General features: G+C 36.0%; 1 protein-coding gene across 10 annotated transcripts in view; it reads right to left on the reverse strand.

Annotated features, from left to right (window-relative positions):
* Khdrbs2 (KH RNA binding domain containing, signal transduction associated 2) overlaps positions 1-22,390 on the reverse strand; it is a 636,480-nt gene that overhangs the window by 31,905 nt on the left and 582,185 nt on the right. For 5 of the 10 annotated variants that reach the window (XR_010050030.1, XR_010050028.1, XR_010050025.1 and 2 more), the window contains 2 exons: positions 11,103-11,275; positions 9,101-9,161 (listed from right to left, as the gene is read on the reverse strand). Coding sequence is in view for 2 of the 10 variants with exons in the window: in XM_063256923.1 (XP_063112993.1) it covers positions 11,178-11,275 (98 nt within the window). In the remaining 8 variants the exon portion in view is untranslated. Of the gene's footprint in view, positions 1-9,100; positions 9,162-9,714; positions 9,844-10,444; positions 11,276-22,390 lie in introns of those variants that run through there. The other 5 variants (XR_010050029.1, XR_010050024.1, XR_010050027.1 and 2 more) reach the window with 2 other exon arrangements.

Below are 22,390 nucleotides of genomic sequence, written 5' to 3' on the forward strand. Positions count from 1 at the left end.
TACAGAGTTTGGGCAGTTCTGCTGTGCTGGTGCTCCTGACACAGAGAGGTCTGGAAGAGAACAGCTGAGATTTGGGCAGGACCCTGTGCCATAGTGACATTAGTCAGCTGCTTCTGGTACAAAGAGAACTGGCAGGATCTGCTGGGGCTAACCCAAGCCTCTGCTTGGGGCCCAATGAGCGGATACAAAATAGTCACAACTCAGTGACAACCAGAAAGTACAGCCTAATTTAGGAACTAACTGGCACAGAGGCTAGAGACTAGCCTGTACAGCCCCTGCAGCCCAGTCTACCCCAGATAACAGTAAATTGGGGAGGACAGCAAAAACTCAAGCCAGCACGCTTCTGAAAGGCCCTAAGCAATTCGGAGAGGGCCAGAGAACTCCAGGACAGTCTGAAAGAAACCAGAAACATGACAAGAGATAAAAATAAAAAAAAAGTCTCCAGCTGCCCAACAGGAGAAAATAAGCCCAGGAGAAGTAAACACCGAAGAGAACAAGCACAGTAACCATCCACTACTTGACACAGCATCAGCTGAAATTAAAAAGTACCTACATGATCTCATAGAGGAATTTAAAGCTGTACTCCTGATCCAAGTGAGGCAAGATATAAAGAGATTAATTAAAGAAATGACAAGCCCCGCCCAAGAGAACACAGATGGAAGAACTGAGGAAATCAGAAAAGAAAGAGAAGCATCTGAAGAAGAATTTAAGCGTAACCTAGAATACATGAAACAGATCCAAAGAGAAAATCAGGAAACTAAAAACTCCATTGAACATTGGCAAAATGCCTTGACAGAAACTAAAGATAGCCTTCTAAAACTTGAAGAAAGATTTAGGACATATGAACGTGAAAGAAAAAGCCTCTTAAAAATAACAAGGAACCAGAAAGAAGCAATTCTAAAACTGGAAGATGACAAAAAGATACATAACCTAAGAATAAAGAATGTGAGTGAGGAAGCAGGAACATCCAAAAATGAAATACAAAAAATATTCACAGAGATATTAAAGCAAAATTTCCCATGTATAGCAAAAAGAAATGATATCCAGATAAAAGAAGCATACAGAACACCAGCTACCTACAACCAAAACAGATCTACGCCTAGACATATAATAATCGAGATCCCAGAAATCCACCAAAAAAACAGAATATTAAAAGCAGCCAGAGAAAAGATGCAGGTTACCTATAATGGGAAATCTATCAAAATAACAGCAGACTTATCAACACAAACTCTTAAGTCAAGAAGGGAGTGGGGAGAAATATTCCAAGTCCTGAAAGAAAAAAATATGCAACCAAAGTTCATATATCCATCAAAACTCTCTCTAAAAATTAATGAAGAAATAAGATACTTTCAAGACAAAGAGGAACTGTGGGAGTTCGTGACCACCAATCCAACCCTACAGAGAGCGCTGAAGGACATTACAGAGAAAGAGAGGAAGAGATATCAGGATTCCAGCAACAGTGGCAGAGAGGCCTCAGTGAACGGGGCAGACCATGGAATGAGGGAATAAGGTGGACAAATTATAGCAGAAAAGTGTAGTAGCAGACATGAGGCAGAGACGGTAAGCTAGTCTTTGGTATAGACAGCTCTGAAACTATATTTTTTTAAAAAAAAAGCAGAGGTCATGGCTAATGGTGTATAATGATTTAAAAGACACAGTAGCCCTAGTGCCATATTTAGATTGAATTTAATTTGTTCTGGTCTGTCCGCTCACGTCAGATTTGAGGACACAGACATCTTGACTCAAAAATAGCAGGCTATACCATGGTAACTATCCTTACTTTCCTATTAACTTAAACTGAAATCCTATAATACTTACATTGTCTTACTATGACTGATCTTAATTGAATCTGAATCGTAAGACTATGGGTTGGCCATGGCTGATTTTATTTGAAAATGGTATGCTTGTCAGTATCAACCCTAAAAGTAGAGGCAACTACTCTGAGGATGACAAGTTGTAAAGAATATCCATACTGGTATTAATTAGTAACAGCTTCCAAACCCTACAATGCTGCCAAAGTTAAGTTTTTATAAAAATAGGTGATACTATATTTAACTATAATAAGCCAGTGTGGTGGTCAAATCTATTGAAAATAACAAGAGGAAACATAGTAACTATGGAAGATCATCTATATTGTGGTCTTAAATGTTTTATCCATTGCATGTTTTTCTAGGAAATTGTTTTGCTGGCTTGCTATGACTTGGTATTCCCTATAACACAGAGAGGATATATATATATGTGGAAATTCACACATGGGTTCTTTTTTTCTTTTTAATTATTTATGGGAACAGATTATATAATGTAAGATGTAATGAACAGATACTCTGAGGAAGAGACACCAGGAAACTCGAGGCTAATTTAGTAGCATTATGATAGAAATTCTAGCAATACTAATGTTTGCTGATTAGAATGACATTGGGCTGGTTTCTTGAGTTCAATTTCAGCATATGTAGAGATGGGGACAGCTATCACAAAGAGAAGGAGAGATGAGTTGGTAGTTACTATTGTCTTCCCTAATTTGGTACTTGAGGACCTAAAAAGTCTTCAATGATTTGATTAGTTCTATAATATACACTAAGTATATAAGGTGAATGAAGAAGGGGACAACTATTTGTAAAAAACTAGAGACAGTTAGATAGACAATCAAGAACTCCAGTGGGCTTCCTATGAAATCTGTATTTCTTTAAATTGTTTTTTTAACTGCTATGTTCTGTTTTGATATGTTTAATCTTACCCTCTTTGAGAAGTAAAACAAATGTGTAGGACTGATAACCATGTTACTGAGCTCTTGTTCGATCATAGAGCAGAAGGGTTTGTACTGTCACTTTATGAATGTCATTCTAAAGGCTTCAATTCCATAACATGAACAGCTACTTCTAAGATGACAATGTGTAACTTATCAACCAGCAATTTCTTACCGTTTGTTTTTCTGTAAGTTTGTATCATTTCTACCCTTTTTTAAAATCTCCATGTATTCTTTTGTTTCCTTTTCTTTAAATAAAAAATTAAAAAAAAAAAAAACAAGTTCAGTGAATGCTTTGATCATCATTAGACTCTTGATTTTGAATGATTTCATATACATCTGCCAGTAATCTGCTGTTTTTTGAAATATTCAATGTTATGGCATGTCTTTAGTAGATATATGAATATATATGAAGAAATACAAACAACTTAAGAGCCCATCAGCTGAAGAATGGAAGAATGGATACAGAAAATGCATCACACACATGCATACTGGAACACTCCTCAGCTACAAAACAGAAGAAAGTCTTGTCGTTTGCCACAACATGGATAGACTGGGGATCATTAAGTGAAGTGAAGTAGTGCAGGTTCAGAAAGATATGTACCTAAAAGTCTTGCTCATAAGGAGAATCCACAAAGTTGTTCTCAAAAGTTGACAGTAGAGTGGTTGGAGAGGCGGCTGGGGAAGATGGGGTCGGAGGACTGAGAAAAAGGTGATCAGTGGGTGCTGCATTGCGATCAGACAGGTGCAAGAGACTGATGTGCTAGTGTATAGCACAGGGTTACTGCAGCTACAACGGCAGGCTGCACAGTACAGAGCAAGAGGGAAGGGTGCTGAACGTCTCACCGTACAGAAATTAAATGGTTGAGGAGATAGATAATGTTTAATGTCATTTGACTCTTACCCAGCATATACATATAGGAAAACATTACATGCCTCCCCATTAATATGCATGCATAATTTGTATGTTTTTCTGTATCAGCCAAAAATAAATTTAAAAATAAGTGAATAAAGCAATAAAATTTGCAAGTATCCAAATAGACATTTTCCCCAAACAATAACAGTAACAACAACAACAAAATAAGCCCTTCTCTTTGTTCTCTTATCTGTCCGCATGTAGTTGGGAAAATGTCCTAAGGTGTGAGGTATCAGAGATGGTAATAAAAAACTTGAAGATGGTGTTGGCCATGAGTTAGAAGCCATGAAACATCGTGGATAAGGTGGACAGAGAAAGAGGTAAAGGGCATTTTCCTTCTAACAGAAGTTCTCCTCAGAGTTGTTAGGCAGAAGGAAACGTGTGTCTGGGAACTGGCTTTGGAAGGAGTCTAGGCATAGGCTCCAGGTATGCTCAGTTGTGTTTAGAGGCTAAGTGTGATGGCTCACACTTCTAATCATCAGATCCTCAGGAGATGGAAGATCACAAATTCAACGGCAGCCTGGGCAACTTTGTCAGACTCTGCCTCAAAGTAACATAAAAATGGGCTGGCTTTCCCCCGAGTTGACTCCTCAGTATGAAAACAAATTCTCTTACAAATACATAATTCATTATATAGCACTGTGAAGTATGAAACACAGCAGATGAGAAACTTTAGCAAAACTGCTGTTCAGTTGCTGGAGACCAAGCTTCACGAGTGCTCACGCTGTGTTGGAGGAGGTATGTGAAAGCAGGTAAGCGAGATGTTAATGAGGCACACTCCTCTTCCATCTCATAATAAAGTATAAGAAACTGAGATGTAAAAACAGCGCATTGAGAGATTCACCTTTTCTGCCCCACTGTAAATAATCTTTCAAGTATGGATGAATATGGAGGATTGATTATCAGTTAGAAAGAACATTACCTTGCTGATATTTGAACAGAAAACTAGACAGTTAGGGGCTGGGGATTTAGCTCAGCGGCATAAGCGCCTGCCTTGCAAGCAGGCAGCCGTGAGTTCGATCCCTGGTACCGGTAAAAAGGAAAAAGACAAAAAAAAAAAAAAAAAAAAAAAAAAAAAGAAAACTAGACAGGAAACTAGAAATCTGGGCAAATATTATACCTTGTATTGGTGACAGCAAATGCTTTGAGAAGACTTTAACATTGACTGGTACCTTCTCCTTCTCTTGTGGTTTTTTCTTCTCTTTTGGAGACAGGGTCTCACTACATAGATCAGTCAAGCTGCCTTTAACACACTTTGTAGCCCAGGCTGGCCTCTTAACTCACAATGATCCTCCTGCCTCTGCCCTCTGAGATTATAAGTATGCACTACCATCCCCAGCTTCTATTTGTGTCCTGCGTGGCTTATACAAAGATATTTCTGTTTTAAAATTGACCTTTATTCTTTAAAGCAGAATTCTGATCCATGTATTGAAGAACAAAGCCTTAAACTGCCTTCATGCTTATTTAATCGTTTTTTAAATGTAAAAATGAAATTTGGATTATAAATGACTTAATACTATAAAGACTATAGCCCTGATTTGAGACAAATGTAGGATAGTTTCATTTACATTTTTCTATATTAGAAATTTTATATCAGAAAGATAACTTTTAGAAAAAAACTAAGTTGCACTTCAATAGAAATTTGTAATGTTTAAAAATGAATATTTACTATATTGCTACAGAATATAAATATGTCATAGACATCTGGCACTACCACCATTTCAATTAAATTTATACAAAACTGTGGACCTCCATTGGAAAATATGTGAGTTGTTAAAATTTCTTTAAAGTATTGAGTTTTCAGGGCTGGGGATTTAGCTGAGCAGCATAAGCGCCTGCCTTGCAAGCAGACAGTCGTGAGTTCGATCCCTGGTACCGATAAAAACAAAAAAGACAAAAAAAAAAAAAAAAAAAAAAAAAGTATTGAGTTTTCCACCTATTAGCTACATGTTATATTACTTCCTCTTCTGCTGACAAATATTTTATTTTCTTTGCATGCTTGTGAGATCTATAGCTGAAGGGTTTTTCTTTTAAGCTTTTATTAGTACATGTTTGTAGTACACAATGATTACATTCACTGTAGGGAATTGGTCACGTACATAATACATTTCAAGTATTTTTCCCTTTCCTCCATCCCTTCTATTTTTCAGCTTCAGATTCACTCATTTTGTAAGATCCTACGAAGTTAACCGCCATTATATACCGATGAAAATCCAGACTAATGCCAAAGAACACATAAAACATGTTAGATACTTATGCTAAGTTAGGGTAACATTTTAGATACATTGTCTGGCATGTATGTTCAAAAAGCTAAAATGTTCCATTGATTTTTGTTGTTACTACAAATTAATGTTGTATCTTTATACCAACCATAAATCATGGATTCAGTTTTGTAAATTACCCTGCTATTGTATTTATTTGCTATTACTTATTGAAAGTTTTGTTTTTCAGTGAAAATTAAACCTGCCTATGTGACCTGTAAAAGCTGCAGATAAATAATTTTCAGTAACAGTAACCTTCACACTGCAACTGCATACTCAGCCATTCCAGGTTATTATATTATTGTTTTAAATCTCCAAAAATGAAACAAAACAAAACAAAACAAAAACCTCTCATTTTCTACAATATACAAACAAGAAACATAGAGATAGAGAATACTCAATGATTGAAATTTAAAGGTATAAAAGTGGTATTCAAAATACCTACACATTTTTAAGTGAACAAGTAAAAAAAAGAGTTATATTTTAGTAACAAAATTTTAAAATATCATTTATCTTCAAAAAATTCGTGCGACTCTTTTATATGTTACTTTGTACCAATTTCATTTAAAAATCATTAGTGCATTGTCATTAAGCCAAATGGCCTTAGTTTCCCTGATAAATCAAAAGTGAAACTTACTGAAAAATTATAAGCTCCAAAAGCATCAAATTAATTCTAATTTATTTATATTTGAATGTGATAAAAAATTTTTGTTATAAAAACATTAATAGGTATAAAAACTTTCTTCCTTATGAATGGCTGTTACTCTTTAAAAGTCTCTGTTTTGTGCCCAAACTGGCTATCTTTGGTGCTCTAGAGAGGCCCCAGCTGTCACAGGCTCATCATTGCACAGAGTCACAACACTATCTGAAAGAATGAATTGAACATGCACACAGCAACTTCAGAACACACTAAGAACGCTGCCTGGCAAGCACAAGGTCCTGGGTTTGGTGCCTTGTACCAAAACCACTCAGAATGAATCATACTGGCTGGGGTCAGACACAATAATTTTTACTACCTTTGGGAGACAGCACTGTGGGAGCTGGGTAGAGTCCAGGGTCATTTCTGATACCAGCTAGAGAAGGCTCACTCTGATTAGAAGGGAGTTTACTTGTTGGGCCGTTCTCTGAATGGCATTTGTATTCATTTCTGATTACTTTAAGAGCCAAGAAAGTTGTGTGGTTTTTGTTTCTTTTCTTTCTTTCTTTCTTTCCTTCTTTCTCTTTCTCTCTTTCTTTCTTTCTTTCTTTCTTTCTTTCCTTTCTCTTTCTTTTGTGCTATACCACAACTTGATTTTAAATTCTATTATCTATTTTTCTAGGTAGAAAAAAATAATTTCAGCCAACTCTGAAGGTGCTGGTGGCAGGAAGCAAGTGGTCTTCTGCCTTCCGCACACTGGTATGTCCAGGGATGTGCCAGTAGTGTGGTCAGCCCCAGGCCCCAAGGAAGAGTGCCTCTCCCCATTCCAAGCCTACCTGAGTTTTTATGGAATAAATAACCTGCTTTACAAAACCCATATTCAAGGTCTCACTGATATCTTAGACACTGTTGCCTCTTGAGGTCTCTTCACTGCCTCTGCAGAGCTTAGGCTCTAACTATATGGACATAGACCAGTCGATGTCTTTTGAGTCTACTGTTTAACGTTCAAACTTTATGTCCAAACTTCTTCACGCCATGTTACTCAACACGCACACTTCTGAATCCCAAAGTCCTCCTTTTTGTGAGTCTTTTTTTTGAGCTTTAAACACAGTTTTTTTCCTCTTGTTCAGCACTGATGTTTCTGCCATGAGTTACTGCATGCCAAGATGCGGTCTGCGTGGCAAGAGCTCCACAAAGTTAAAAGACCACAGCAACAATCAAATAAAGGTAATGAAAAAACCCTGCCATATGGGTTCAGGCATCCAAATGGTAACAAACAATGGGCTGAGTCTTCTTTCATTGCTTTACTAAATCAAGCCTATGACTGGTTGAAAAGGACAAGAACAAAAGAAAGGTGTCAGGCTTCAAGATGCTTTCTCTTTTTACTTTATAAACACAGCAACTTTTAAAATGATTAAATCAGACTGAGGATGCTATTGGAAGGTAACATTTCAGAATTTCTGTAACTTTTAATCTTTGATGCTCAGCAAGACCCTGCGTGCCTGTGATCTCGGCAAGCTGGAGGAGGAGGCAGGAGGAACTCCCAAGACTGGGGCCCTCAGGGCTCTCCCATCTGCTCTCCTGAGAACTTCTCCCAGACTTTTCTTCTCCCTGGAGGGACAGAGCCAACCCCTGCCCAGTGATGCTCCCATCTTCAGGAACAAATGTGTGCCCACAGCTTTCGTCCCCATGCACCTCCGTTAGCCTTTGCCCGTCTCCTCCTGCTTGGGAACCATCAGGCCCTCTCATGTCCATCCTGTAGCTCTTCCTCCCAGCTAACCTGATGATAGGTATTTATGCAGAGCACAGAGGACCAGATTCAGAAGGGTTTCTGTTTATTTTTACCTCGCTTCAAATATTGGGCCAGCCCACTTCAATTCTTCTGGCATCAGGTCAGCCTGTGCACTGCATAACTGTTCCTGTGTCATTTCAGCCTGCAGCTCGCTGGCTAACACTTTCAGCTCCATGTAGAGAAAGAAGTGTGTTTCCAGTAGCAGTTGGTACTTGGTAACTATTCATTTATCAAACAGAATGGCAGGTGAGAAAGATCAGTTTGCTGATCAATCAGTGAGCTAAGTCAGAAAGATAATGGTGGTTTAGAATTTTGTTTTTAATGTGAATCTCATTGACAGAAGGTAGGCACAGGGTTGGGCATTGTGTGATGTTTCCCTTTCTTTATCTTAGTCAGTGATGTGATCTCCTTGTATCAGTGGAGTGAAAGTACTAATACTTTTCCGGGCAACTGAGGAGGGCAGTACAGTCTGAGGGACAGTAGTTCACAACAAAGAAAAGGGCTAAAAATTACCCACTAACTTGTGTTTCATGTGACAAGCTTTTCAATAAATTCAGAAACTTTGCCAGATAAATACCAAATGAGATCTTTATTAAAAAGATAAAAATAACTCAATTCCTTGACAGCAATCTTTTTCTGATTTCAAAAAATGGCATTTAATGCTTTAACTCACTGCTATAGCTTCATGTTGTATCATGTTTTCATGTTATTAAAGATTAGCTAATTCAAAGGAGGCAAAAAGCACCCTTACCTCTATCCTTCTGAGCCCATTACATCTGCTATTCCATTATGTGTTGTTTGCTTGTGAGTACCTGAAATAGTGAGAAACAATAGAAAAATAAAATTAAATGTGACTCTATAGCATTTTGTGCAAGGCAAATATTTACAATTTCAAGTGATGAGCAACACACACTTTCATAAAACTATTAGCATGCAACTCCAGCTGCAGAAACTGAACAGCAGTATGCCTAAGCTGGTCAGCAGCAAAAAAGTAAACCAATCACATTGACAAAAAGCCACCAAGAACAAAAAAACTATAGTTAAAAAATTAATAGTTTTGGCATTCATCCCTACCATCAAGTCTTTTGCTTTCTCTTTTCCATCAAAATTTAGCTTACATTTGATGTTAGAAAGAGTTGCATTACTATTATTGTTAATTTTAGTTCTGTTTATTGCCTTGAGGGTTATATATTGTAAAATAATTTTGGTGCCTCTAGTTAATGTTAATTAGTTGTTTTAATAGCCTATAGACCTATTTGTTATGTTTTTGTAGGTTTACTTTTTTAACTATCAGGAACTTAATAACTGAGAATATTTAACATTACTGTTGCATAGGCAAAATTACAGAGTTACTATTAGTGTTACCTGTTTAACGTTTAGTCATCCTTTGAGTCCTGCGACATATTTCCTTAATAATCATCAGCCATCAAGTCTGATAGTCTCAAAAGAAATATCAGCCCTCTAAACTGCCTTCAAGGGCGGTGATATTTAGCACTGAAAATTACAAATAAAGTTTTTGAGGTTGAATCGCAACAACTGGCCGGTGACACTGATGATTTGTTTGTCAAAACAAATTGTTATCAACTACAAAAATGAAGTCCACGCACTCCTTTGAGTGAAAACAGTCAAGTGAATCTACGCAATGCTTACATGTTGGATGGGATATTTAATGTGCGGGGAAACTCAAAGGTTGAAGAACTAGGCGTTTAGACAGTGGTAAGTGGTAATCTTACCTCTTTATACTCCATTACTCTTTCTCACGAGAGACGCTAATGCAAACAAGTCAATCAGAATTTGTGTTTAGCAAGATAAAGCTTAGAGGATAGTTTAAAATCCATTTATTATTCTAAATCCATTTTTTTCCATTAACATGTTATACATTAGTGCTTACTAACCATGATTCATGTAACCGTTTAGTTTGTTAACTTTTAAATTGTTTAACAACCATAAGTTATTAATACATTTTAAAGTATTACACAAATATCTTAAAACAGGCTTGGGTTCATTTTTGTAATTTTTAAATAGAAAACATTTTAGGCATCTCTGAAGAAGAAATAAAGCAGGCATTTAAAGCTAGAAAACAAGTAATTCCAAATTTAGTTTTTACAAAAGTTTTCAGCTTTATTGACAAATTATGGCAAACATATTTGACAAATTGTGGTTTCCTATTTAGAGAAGCTTACACATGGAACTTTATGTGTGTTTTTTTTTCCTTTTTAACAAATACAGGTTAAAACACTGAACAAATTCAGTTAGCTACATACATACAGTAGCTGCTTGTTTTCAACCCCATTAAGACAGCATTTAAAATTAAATTTACAAACTTAATATCGAACATCTTCATCTAACTAACAGATATTAAAAGACAGGTTAAAACATCTTATCTACAACTTTATTATCAGCTAGTTCAAAAATCGTATTACAGGCTTTTAGTAACCCTAAACAAAGTTTCGCTAATTGGTTGAGATTCAAAATCCGTTAACAGATTCATGCTCTTTCTTAAAAAAAAAGAAAAGAAAGAAAGAGAAGGAAAAAAAAAAAAGATTACACACAACAATGAAAACAACCAAGAGAATATCATCCTACTGAGTGGTTTATAAACTACGCTTGCCAATGTCTCTCGTTCAGGTTGCTGTTTAAAATATACTAGTGTCAATACCACGCCCACAGCATAGAAAGCAATACAAGAAACATATGTGAGTACTCAGAGTAGTTACCCCTAGGGTAGAAAAGATAAACGAAAGGACTATTACTTGTCTCGTTGCTGTTTACGTGGAGACCACAGGCTATGCACTCTCTTTAGGTGCAGTCACGGGTGAGGAGGACCTTCAATATCTACCATAGGGGTGTTCCCTGTATCCCCCTCTCGTTGACCTGGGGGGCGGTGCCTTCAAGCTGGAGCGAGTTGTGGCCCATTCTTCCGTTGCTATGACAGAGAAAGACAGCGACATGCACATAGTTTTGGTTACCAAAAAATCGAAACAATCTTTTGAGACACAGCAGTCAACCAAGGAAAAGAGACTGAACAACAATGAAAGCTAATGTCTTACTATTTTCCCTACAGTCATTGAGAATAAAACTTTTACGGTATTTTTTTTTTTTAACCAAACAGGAAGTTAAAGTCCTTGGATAAGCACACATTTATTAACTGTTCATTTCAGTGCCACAAAATAGACAGGAGTATTGGTGTAACCAACTCTTCATTTAGTCTTATAATCCAGAGTTCTAAAAGGAATTGATGCAGGAAGTTAATGGTTGTTAGCAGTAGACTAACCTGAGAATTACACAGAAGTCCTAAGTGAACAAATAAACAAACCACAAAGAAAAAAAGGAATAAGATATGTATTCTCACTCCTACAAACAGATAGGAAGACTTTGCAGGGTGGGGTCAAGGGTTGGTATTTTTCACATTCTCTGCAGAGGATTCTTATATGGTCCAGGGTTGAGATGTATTGTGTTAAACTGAACAAGACAACCTGAGAGATAAGCAGGGTGTAGAATAGAAAATATAAAGCAAAAAAAAAAAAAAAAAAAAAAAATCTTATATCAATTTTTCCAAATAACCCAGAAAATAGGGAGATATTTAAGATACTAGGTATCTTATGCATCTTGTAACACATTTTCATTAACTTCGATGTTATAAAATCTCCCTCCAAAATGAGACACAGTCAAGGTATGGAGTGCTACAGGAAATAGCTATTGTGAATTTTGTGTTGGCAAAAAATGAACTTAATTTGAGTTTGTTCTGACAATTTACGTGATTCTAGAAACTAGGTGATGTGTGTCTTTCAATCAGAATTTATCTTTCAGTGTGAGCAGATTTTTGTGCGTGGGTGTATGGGAGAAGGTGGTGTGGACTTAGAGAAAGCAGTCACTAGAAAGACAGATACAGTGACATTGATAGCTGATAGAAAAGGTAGAGGTAGTAGAAATAACCACTGGGAAATTTTAAAATTTAAGGTAAATCAAAGGGAACTAACATAGAGCATTTGCATCTGGATAGTTCAAGCACCTAAGAATTCAAAGACCATTTATGAAGGTAAGGGAAGTTTAATTGCACTCACTATAAAGCAAAGGGGAATAATCTTTGACATAGGAAGACAACAAAAAGTTTATCAATACTGGCAAAAATTGCATTTAAATGGATAAATATTAGGTTTCTGAGGAAATACTTCATTATACCATCATTTTTACAAGTTTTACCTCATGGTTTAACCATGAGTTAAACCTCATGGTTTTATTACTTTGGGAAAATGCTTAGGTATATTGCAATATGTGAGAGGACATAAGATAGGAATGAGAAACTAATAAACATGAGAAACATTACCATTGCTCTGAATACAGGTTTACCTAAATCAGGGCTTGCTAACCCATGGTGCTGGAGGCAAACCTGGCCTGCTGCCTGCCTCTGTAAATAAGTTTCACTGGAACAAGGCCATATTTATTTATTTGTATACTGTCTATAGATGTTTTCATGCTATAGAGGCTGAGTGAAATCATTGTGACAGAGATTCCACTGCTTCCAAGCCTAAAATATTTATACGCTGGATTTTGCAGAAAAGCTTTACAAACATCTGTTCAAATGTATGTTAATTTCCTCTTGAAGGGAGTATGAAGCTGTTGATCTTTCTGGTGTACTCTTTTTTAAAAAATTTTATTTAAGGAGAAGAAGAAAAAAAGCAGAAAAAGGGTACAAGTTATACAGAATTTCAGAAAAAAATAAACAGTAGGAAATCACTAGTTAATGGATTACATATTGTCATCTTAGAAATATTTGTTCAAGTTACAAAATTAAAGCATATGAAGTGGACTTTCAAACAGTGAGACTGGAAACAGTTTTGTTCAATGATCCAACAAAACTCAGTAATACCATTGTCTATCTTATACACTTAAATATACATGCAGTTATATCGTTTAGAGCACTTTCTTTTCCTCTCTTTTGTACAATGGCTATTATACATTTTGGGTTTTATTGCTCCCACAGTTCTTATTACTTTTTTTGGAAGAGAGTAAAACCAAATGTGACATAACAGAACAGAGTCGGTCAAATCAAAAGGGTGGACATAATAGATAATGTAAAAACATAATACAAGGTGATCAACAATGGTTACCATAATGCCTCCTGCTACCTCTAATAGAGTTGCCTATATCATCAGTTATAATAAAATTGAACAAAACAGTAAAGAACGAAACCAACAAAACCAAAACATTGGAGACATTACAGGTCTTCAAAAGTAGATAATAGTCAACCAGAATGGGCGTCATAATGAGTCCCACTATCTTCACAGCTGTTGCCTAAACTTTCGAACCTAATACTATCAAGCAAAACAGAATAGAGGAACATCAGTCAAAACAAGATGGTGAGAGCAATACAGGGCTTCAAATCAATTTAATAGTAAATCAAAGTGGGTTACTATAATATATCTTACTATTTTTTTATTTTTCCCTAATTAAAAGGATAAAAATAAAACAGTAAATAATAAAATGGAGATTGAGATAAAAGAGGGCATAACAACAAAACAGTGCAGATCAAAACATAACCATTTAAGCAAAACAGTGTTTCACTACAAGATAATCCCGACATAAAAGTAGTTACCATATACAGATGACTCCAAACATTTCTGATTTTCCAACAGACATTTTGGAGAATTCCGTGCATTTATTTCACTTAAATTACCTAAAACTGCCTCTGATGTAGTAGAAAGGAAAAAAAATTTTGCAAGCTTGAAAGTGCCTTCCTGGCCTTATGCAAAATGAATGTTTGCCCTTTGTCTGTGAGATCATCAAGAATGTATCTGTGCTTTGTACTCTCATGCTATCATATGACTATCATTATTTTTAACAAAAGAACTGTGCAGTTCTTTGCCTCAATTGTTGCAGTGTTAGAGACTCCCAGGTTGTATATGGTGGGTTGTTTGAGCTGAAACCATCTGAGTTTCAAGTTTTCCCTAGAAATCAAAATCCTGACATTCTGAATGGCCTTGGTAAACACTCCTGCCAAACAGCAAAGCACTCACCAGAAGAGTGACAGAAGTAATCATTACATCCACTGCTAGATACTTTAGAATTTTAAATTGGTATAATCCTGAGGACTTCACAGAGATGACTGACATATCTAAAACTACTAGCTTTATTCAACTTTATTTAAAGCTCATTGATGAACTGAAAAGTCTTTATTTCCTAAATATTTGCCAACATTAAAATAGGGAGTGTCACTGTTTACTCTTGTATCCTTGGTGCCTGGAAAATGCCAAGGTCTAGTAAGTCTTAAATGAAGTAAAACGTTGTATAAATGAAAGGACAAAACAGTAAGTAGACGGGGGAACTAGGGAGGGTTTCTTCCATTGACAACCTACAAAACCCCACAGTAACAACTGAATTGAAAAAAACTGACCTTAATATTAAAGTCCTGTATCTAGAAATGTTTTATATATGATATAATGCCAGATTTTTTTTTTTTTACTTCAAAGGGCTTGTCAGCTAAGCACCAAAAGCATTTCACTAAGAAAACCAAAGGCGCCATTGCACAAAATGTGCTCTTTTTAGTTCTCTGTTTGCTTGTGAATCATAGTTTGCCTTTTCCTTCTTGCTCAAGGTAAGATCAGAAACTCTGTTAGTTTAGAGTAAGTATGATTAGGAGGATTATAAAGCAGTCAAATGGATTTCTACCTAGCGAAAGTAAGTTTTAGATTTTCTAAGATTCCTATTAACAGAAGAAATCAAGGATTTATTTCACTTAATTCAAATCTTGGTGCCATTGTTTACATATTCTCAATAACAACAGTGACCTGAGATTAGCAAAAGCATGGTTTCTTTTTGTGCTAAATGTGCTTCATCTATGTCTCCCGTAATATCAGGAGGTTTACATTCAGTTTCTATTCACAAGTGACACATACCAGAAGCCAGTTTGGGCTTGGAGAGTAGTGGCTCGATGATTATCTATCCAATGTCATCATCATCTTGTGTGTCATTGTATTTTATATGGTGAGTCAATCCTTTGTCACTCATCGACAATATTTAGGTTCTTGGATTTCTTTCCTTCAAGTATCACATAAATTTTAGAAATGTAAAGGGATTCTAATCTAAGTCAGCATAGAAACCTTGGACATGGAAAATACCAAATCACAGAGAGATGCAAATTATTCTAATATTTCCATGATGGCATTTCTCTGAGCTAAAAGGTTGTAAGATCTCTAAGTTATAATTTTTAGAATTTATGTGCCCTCCTGGGATCCTATTATTTAGCGAACAATTGAGTTTAAAATGTTTTGGGATCCCTACAAATTTTTGGATCCCTGGCCAGTTGTTTCTGGTCCCTTAATGTTGTCTAGGATGTCATATTAAAAAGAAAAATTGTTACCGACAGTGAAATTTTAAAATGTCTTTATCCTTTTGGGAAATTTTCTTCCTCACAAAGTGGGTAAGATGCTCTCAGTGCAAAGATCATGGTCATGTGTGAACACTGGCTACAGCATGAATGTGAACTGAATTACTCCTCAGAGAGGGTGCCAACTAACCGCTGTCTGCCAGTCTGAAATCTTTGGAACAGATTACAGAGTTGTGATGCTGAAAATAGCAAGGAGGGATATCAGCAATGGAGCATCAGTGACTGGCAACCATTTCTTGGTTTCCTAGTTCAGATTTTAAATACTATACAGAATATGAAATATGAAATACAAACATTTATTATATGAGTAACAAACCATCAAGTGAATCTTATCGTCTTTACTGAAGATTACCACCTACCAAGCACTGTCTTGAATACGAAGATTGTTTAAGGAGGCTTGTGAAGATTATGGGAAAAAACTAAAATGAGATTTTTATAGATTGCAACACAACCATAAGTGATATTTTAAGAACATGCACTGAGCGAGGAGTCACTTCCATCACTCAGCTGAACTAGAATTGAACTTGCACACTTAAAAATCTCAAAAAAGGGATTTTCTGAGCAACAGTCTCAGAACACAGGTGCTGTTTAATTTATCTAAGAGATTTCACTTCTCCCCTGTGCTAGTTATTTTATATCATCAGGCCTGGTTTCTAAACTGTACCCTCTGGTCTATGAGGTAAGAGACCTACAGTGGCTCACACATCGTAAGAGCAAGCTACATATAAAGGATGCTACTAAACAACACCGATTTTAAAAATAAAACAGAAATATTCAAAAAGGCACCATTAGCAAGTAGGGTGTCAAACTCCATGTATTTGAGATACATCATTATTTGTTTTAGAAGTTACTTTTTAAAAATATTAATGGACTGCTCTTTTAACCTGTGGATCAAGTTTTACAGAATGCCATGAGTACATCTCTATGACCTGCTAATAAGCATTGCTGAGGAGATTTTATTTTGATGATGGGATAAATTATCAGGTAATGATTTTTGTGTACCCAGTATCACTTGCTGACTTTGGAAGCTTAGCCTCAAATTCTATGTTCTCAGCAGAATTAGGCTTATGATGTGGGTATTACAAACTTTGGGAAACACGTATGGTGCGAAGAAGAATCTGGATGATTCTTAAAGCCATGTCTCTTCTCTTCCAGAATTTAAAAACTGAGGTCTTTGGGGGAAAACACGAAGCATAGGAACAAAGGGCTGATATACAAGAAGCTGAACAGCAGAGGAAGTACACTTTTAATATTCATCTTTCAGGAAGCAAGTTTAAATTGTCACCAACTGACAATTTAACTGACTCCAATTTGGAGTCAGTTAATTTTGGAGATCAGTTTCTAAAGGATACTGTGGAGATCATGACCATGAGGACACAGCCGTCACACCACACTTCACTAGCCCTAAGTGCTTGGTGCTTGGTTTTCTTGAAAGTTGCAAAAGAATTTCCAAGAAAAAAAGGAAAAAGTTTTTAACAACAAGGAAAAAGCCTGCTCTTTTTATTTGCACTTATTTTTGGTACTCTATAAAGCAATATGTGAAAACCACAACTAACGTATGAAACTTAAGTTAATCTCTGCTGTCACAGGCTGCTGGGGTCTTTGTAAGTAACTTGTACACAAGCATTACAACTTGATTGGCTAAAATTCATCCTGGCCTGGAGTCACTCAGTTGTTGCTCTTAGTTAATTTCATGATCTCTCCAAGGAATATAAATCTATTTAAAAGTGTATTTTAAATATATGCTACAGATTGCTTTAAAGCTGTCTATTTCCAAAGAAAGTGTGTTAGGTTGAGATGTGCTGCTCTTGTTTTCAGTTTTACCCTCCAGGGGTCAAGCACGTGTGAGGTGCTTTTATGTACGATTAACAAATACACAATTTCCTCACAAGACAGGTGTTAATACAGCTTTCATTTAACAGATGAGGAAACTATACCTCGTAAAGTTTAGTTTGGAGGAAGATGCGAGGTTTTAGTCTCTCATGTTTTATCATTTCTCTTCCATCCTTTCATCTTAAAGAAGTTCCAGTTTGGTTTTTTTTTTCTCCCCTCTTCCCTATTCTTTTTTTCTTTCTTTTTATTTTTGGCTAGAAAACAGAACTTAATTTATTTTAACCCCCTTGGATTACATAATAGTGATTTCTACAATTAATTAGCTACATGAATGAGATTACAATTTAATTTTGTTAACAAGATCAGAGGCCACTTCAGGCTGTTCAGGTGCAAATCTAGGTGTTCTTCCCCTGGCAGTAGAGAGCAGGGTGGCGTGTCTCAGGTGTACTGGGGTTCTAGACCTGAATGACTAAACCATTTCATCCTCCCAATTTGTATTCCCACCATTTGAAACTTGCCCAGTTTATTGTTTTAAGCTGCCAAGGGGAACTGAATAGCACTGCTGGAAGAAATATGGGTGACCAGCATCTGCTTCCACAGATGAACGTGCTGAATTATGTTCCAGGAAGAGGAGTCATTAATTTTCAGTTGCGCCATCAGTTATGCTCTCAAAGACTTCAGTTAGCTTCTGGGATGCATTTACAGCTTTCATCACTCTTCCAAATTTTTAATTAGATGTTCTCTGTTAGAAGAAAGTATCACTTGAGATAATCCATTCAGAGAGTGGGCCCTTCTGAGTACTGTTTTCAACTCTAGAATCACAGGAAGCAGGTGGCAGGCACTTGGTAATTAGTTTTAGAATAGGATATTTAAATATTTCACGCCTTCATTTTGGATCCGTGAGAAGTCCTGTGCAACTGTCAGCTGGCAGCCTCACTCTGCGTGGCCATCTCAGGAATCTCACAGGCAGACCTGTGTTTTCACTCTGCCTCTTCCTCATGATGACCTCTGCATGCCTCCTAACACAGTGAGGGCAGGCTCAAATTGTAATCAGGGAGTCTCAGCTGCCGACATGCAAATTTGTCTGCCTCTGGACATTTCCTTAGGTATCTCATATACAACTTTTCCCTAAATTAAAAGCATCTGCATCTTTTTTAAAAAAAATTGAAAGTAAAAACAAAGAAAAACAATACAAAACAGAAAAAAGGGTAGAATACAGAATTTCAAAGAAAAACATTAACACTAAGAAATTACTGGTTGATAAGTTACATATTGTCCTCTTAGAAATAGTTGCTCAAGTTACAAAATCAAAGCTTAAAAAGTATGCAAACACTGATAATGCAAACCATTCTGTTCAATGATCTAATGGAAACTTAGTAATATGGTCATTTACCTTATATGCTTAAACATCCATATAGTTATATCCTTTACAGCACTTTCCTTCCTTTTCATTTTTACAATATCTATTATGTATTTTGGATTTTATTACTTCCAGTTTTTATTATTTCTTACACTAGAGAGACAGTGTGATATTTACAAATGTGATATTTATTTAAATTATGAGGATAGTTTCAAGTTGCCTCCATTTACCTATAAAGGCCTCAGGATCATCCTTTTTATAGCTGAGTAATATTCCATTGCATAAAAATATGTCTTTTTCATCCACTCTGCAGTTATGGTTGTTTCCAAAATTTAGCTATTACAAATCGTGCTGTTATAAACAGGGGTGCACATGTATCACTGTGGCATGATCTTTTCAATTTTTTGGGGGGGGGGATACCCAGGAGGGGAACAGCTGGGTCTAATGGAACTTCTAATTCTAGTTTCTTGAGGAATCTCCATAATGATTTCCATAGTGGCTGTACCAGTCTACACTCCCAACAACAGTGAAGAAGTATTACTTTTTCCCCACAGCCTTGCAACATTTATTGTCAGTTGATTTCTTGATGGCAGCCATTCTTTCTGGAGTGAGATAAAATGTCAGTGCCATTTTAATTTGCATTTTTTGAATGACCAGTGATGGTGAACATTTCATGTATTTATTTGCCATTTGTATATCTTCATCTGTGAAATCGTGTTCATCTCAGATGCCTATTTTTGAAAAGGGCATTGAATTTGGGGGTCTTGATGTTTTTCAATTCTTTATATACTCTGGATATAAGTCCTCTGTTTGAGGGATTGTCAGCTAAAATTCTTTCCCATTCTTTAGGCTTTCTTTTCACTTTGTTGATTTCTTTTGAAGTACAAAAACTTCTTAATAAGATATGATCGCAGTTTCTGATTCTTTGAAGTATTTCCCATAAGGTTTGCATTTTGTTCATGAATTCTCTCCCTACCCATATGTCTCCGTTTTCTACCTATCTTGTGTTCCAATAGGTTTAGTGTTTCTGTTTCAATATTTAGATCTTTTTTCATTTTGACTTTGGTTTAGTGCACAGTGATAGGCATGGGTCTACTTTCAGTCTTCAGCATGTGGAAGCATCTGCATCTTTTTTCTCCATGCTACTTAATCCTCTCTTTGAGTTTTCTGCTTCAGTGAATCAAACTCCTACCTGCCTTGAAACCCATCAATGCCCTTGGCATCTTCAGGACCCTCTCTTCTGGTCCATTCACACTAGGTGTTCATCAAGTCTTGGTTTTATTCTCTCTCCCTGTACATACTTCATCCATTTCTTTCTACCCTCTTTCACCACAGGTCACTATCCTCTGCCCAGAAAGCTGTACTCAGCTGCTTGTTTTCTTTCATATGGCTTTGTGATCATACAATACATGTGATATATATCATGTAATACATATGATGTACATATATATATATATATATATATATATATTTAAAGATGTTTATTTTATTTATTTTTTTTCTAACTTATAGCCAGAGAGACTTTCCCAAGTACAGTCATTGGCCTCTTTACTTGAATTTGTAACACGTTTGGAAATAAGTCTAAATTTCCTAATAAGGAATTCCATGGAAGCCTAGAATGGCCTGAACCCTGCCTGCATTGTAAATGATGGGGGTGATCATATAAAGTACATGCATTCTATGACATCCACTGAAAAAATTCTAGGGTCTAGAAACATAAGAATAGTTATTAGTAAAATTAAATATTTTAAATATTTTCCTCAAAAGGAAGGATATGCTATCATAGTATAGGAGTGGACTTACAGCTTGTTTAGGGAAAGAACATGGAGGATAAGCCAGTTTAAGTAATGATGTGCAGAAGACTCAAACTTCAGGTCCTATTATAAATTTTGAAAAATGAGTGATCTTTCTTTGCCTAATATATTCAGTGAAACATTAGGTTTTCTTTTATAATTAGTAAATACTTATAGATTAGCTTTGTTTTCATCACTTTTTTGTGGACTTAACTGAAGAATGATAATTTCCGGTAGGAGCTCCCTCCACAACCCAGAAATGGGCAAGGTCATGTGGTGTATTTGAAGAACACCTACTGGCTTCTGGGAGACTTGTCCTGAATACCAAAACTTCCTCTAAATCTACCAGATATACATGAGTCTACAAATACTGATTTAAGAGAAGTCCCTAAGTAGCTATTGAAGGTACATGTTTCCAGTTGGCCAAAAAGAAAAAAAAACTAATGCCAAAGTCCAAACTACAAAAAACAATATAAGGGGAAGAAATCTCCTAAATACGTGAGTAGTACAAAGCATGATACTTTTTATAACCTTTTAGAGGTAAAATCCTAAAATACTTGGTGGCCTAGCAAATTGGCAGTTGGCCTTTCTTTATTAATTTTCATTGCATTCTCTGAAATCTAGATCTGTGGTCGTAGCTGGGTTTTGAATTCTGACCTCTATATCCTGTATTAGTTTTTGATTCTATCTAGATGTGGAAATCTTGGTGCTAGTTTTTAAAAATTGTTTATCTTTTTCTATTTATCTTTGTTCAATACTCCTGGTTTAATTTGTGTATATGCCACATCTCCATTTCATAATTTAGTTTCATAATATAATCTTCTATTTGTAAACTTAGATGGTGCTAAGTTTTATCATTTCTGATTGAGTAAGAAAAAATACCTGACAAAGTTCTGGTTGTACTGAAAAGTGTTCCAAAGCAGCTTTGCTGGCAACAGGCAACTTCACAAGCTCCTGTGTTTACAGTCGAGACTGTGACGACTGGAAATGTTAGCAAGATTCGCTATAATCAAACCCATCCATAGTAGTAATGTTTTCAAATTGTCTACTCTGTTTTAACTTCTATCTATGCATTTTATTCATTATTATATTTAGTAAGCTGTCTGACTCTGTACCATTTCATTTCTAATTACTTTTTATTGTTGAATCTGCAGCATGATATCCCACAGCTATAGAATACTACTGTCTGGTGGTTCTGAATATTTTAAAATAAATGTGTCTTACCTTGGATTTATGTTATCTAAAAAAAAAAAGGACATATGCCCAGTGAAAGAACTTCCAAAACTCAAGGCAGAGGAAAAGATGTAAGTAGTAACTGAACACAGTGTTGAAGCTTCTCTGGTGTTAGTCCAAAACATACCGTCATCAATGTCAAAGAAAACCCTGAATCAATTATAAACCTCCGCATGTCAGCCACAGACTGTCTGAAATGTACTAGACTGAAATGTAAGTATGTTAGAGCATGAAAAAATAAGAAGAGGGAGGATAAAAATGGTGATGCAATGTGATAATTTTTTTCTGGAAGAATTCCACTACTTCCTTTGATTAGTGACGAAGGTAGGTAAGGTAACATGGCTTTATAGACGAGGAGACTTAATGTGTAGTTACCTGATGGTTTCACCCTCTCTACTGCCCTAATTTTTGTGTGAGAACAGAAATGAACCCCAC

The sequence above is a fragment of the Cavia porcellus genome, unplaced genomic scaffold (assembly GCF_034190915.1).
Source record: "Cavia porcellus strain 051 isolate PalLab524CR breed Dunkin Hartley unplaced genomic scaffold, mCavPor4.1 scaffold_10, whole genome shotgun sequence".
NCBI classification, from domain to species: Eukaryota; Metazoa; Chordata; class Mammalia; order Rodentia; family Caviidae; genus Cavia; species Cavia porcellus.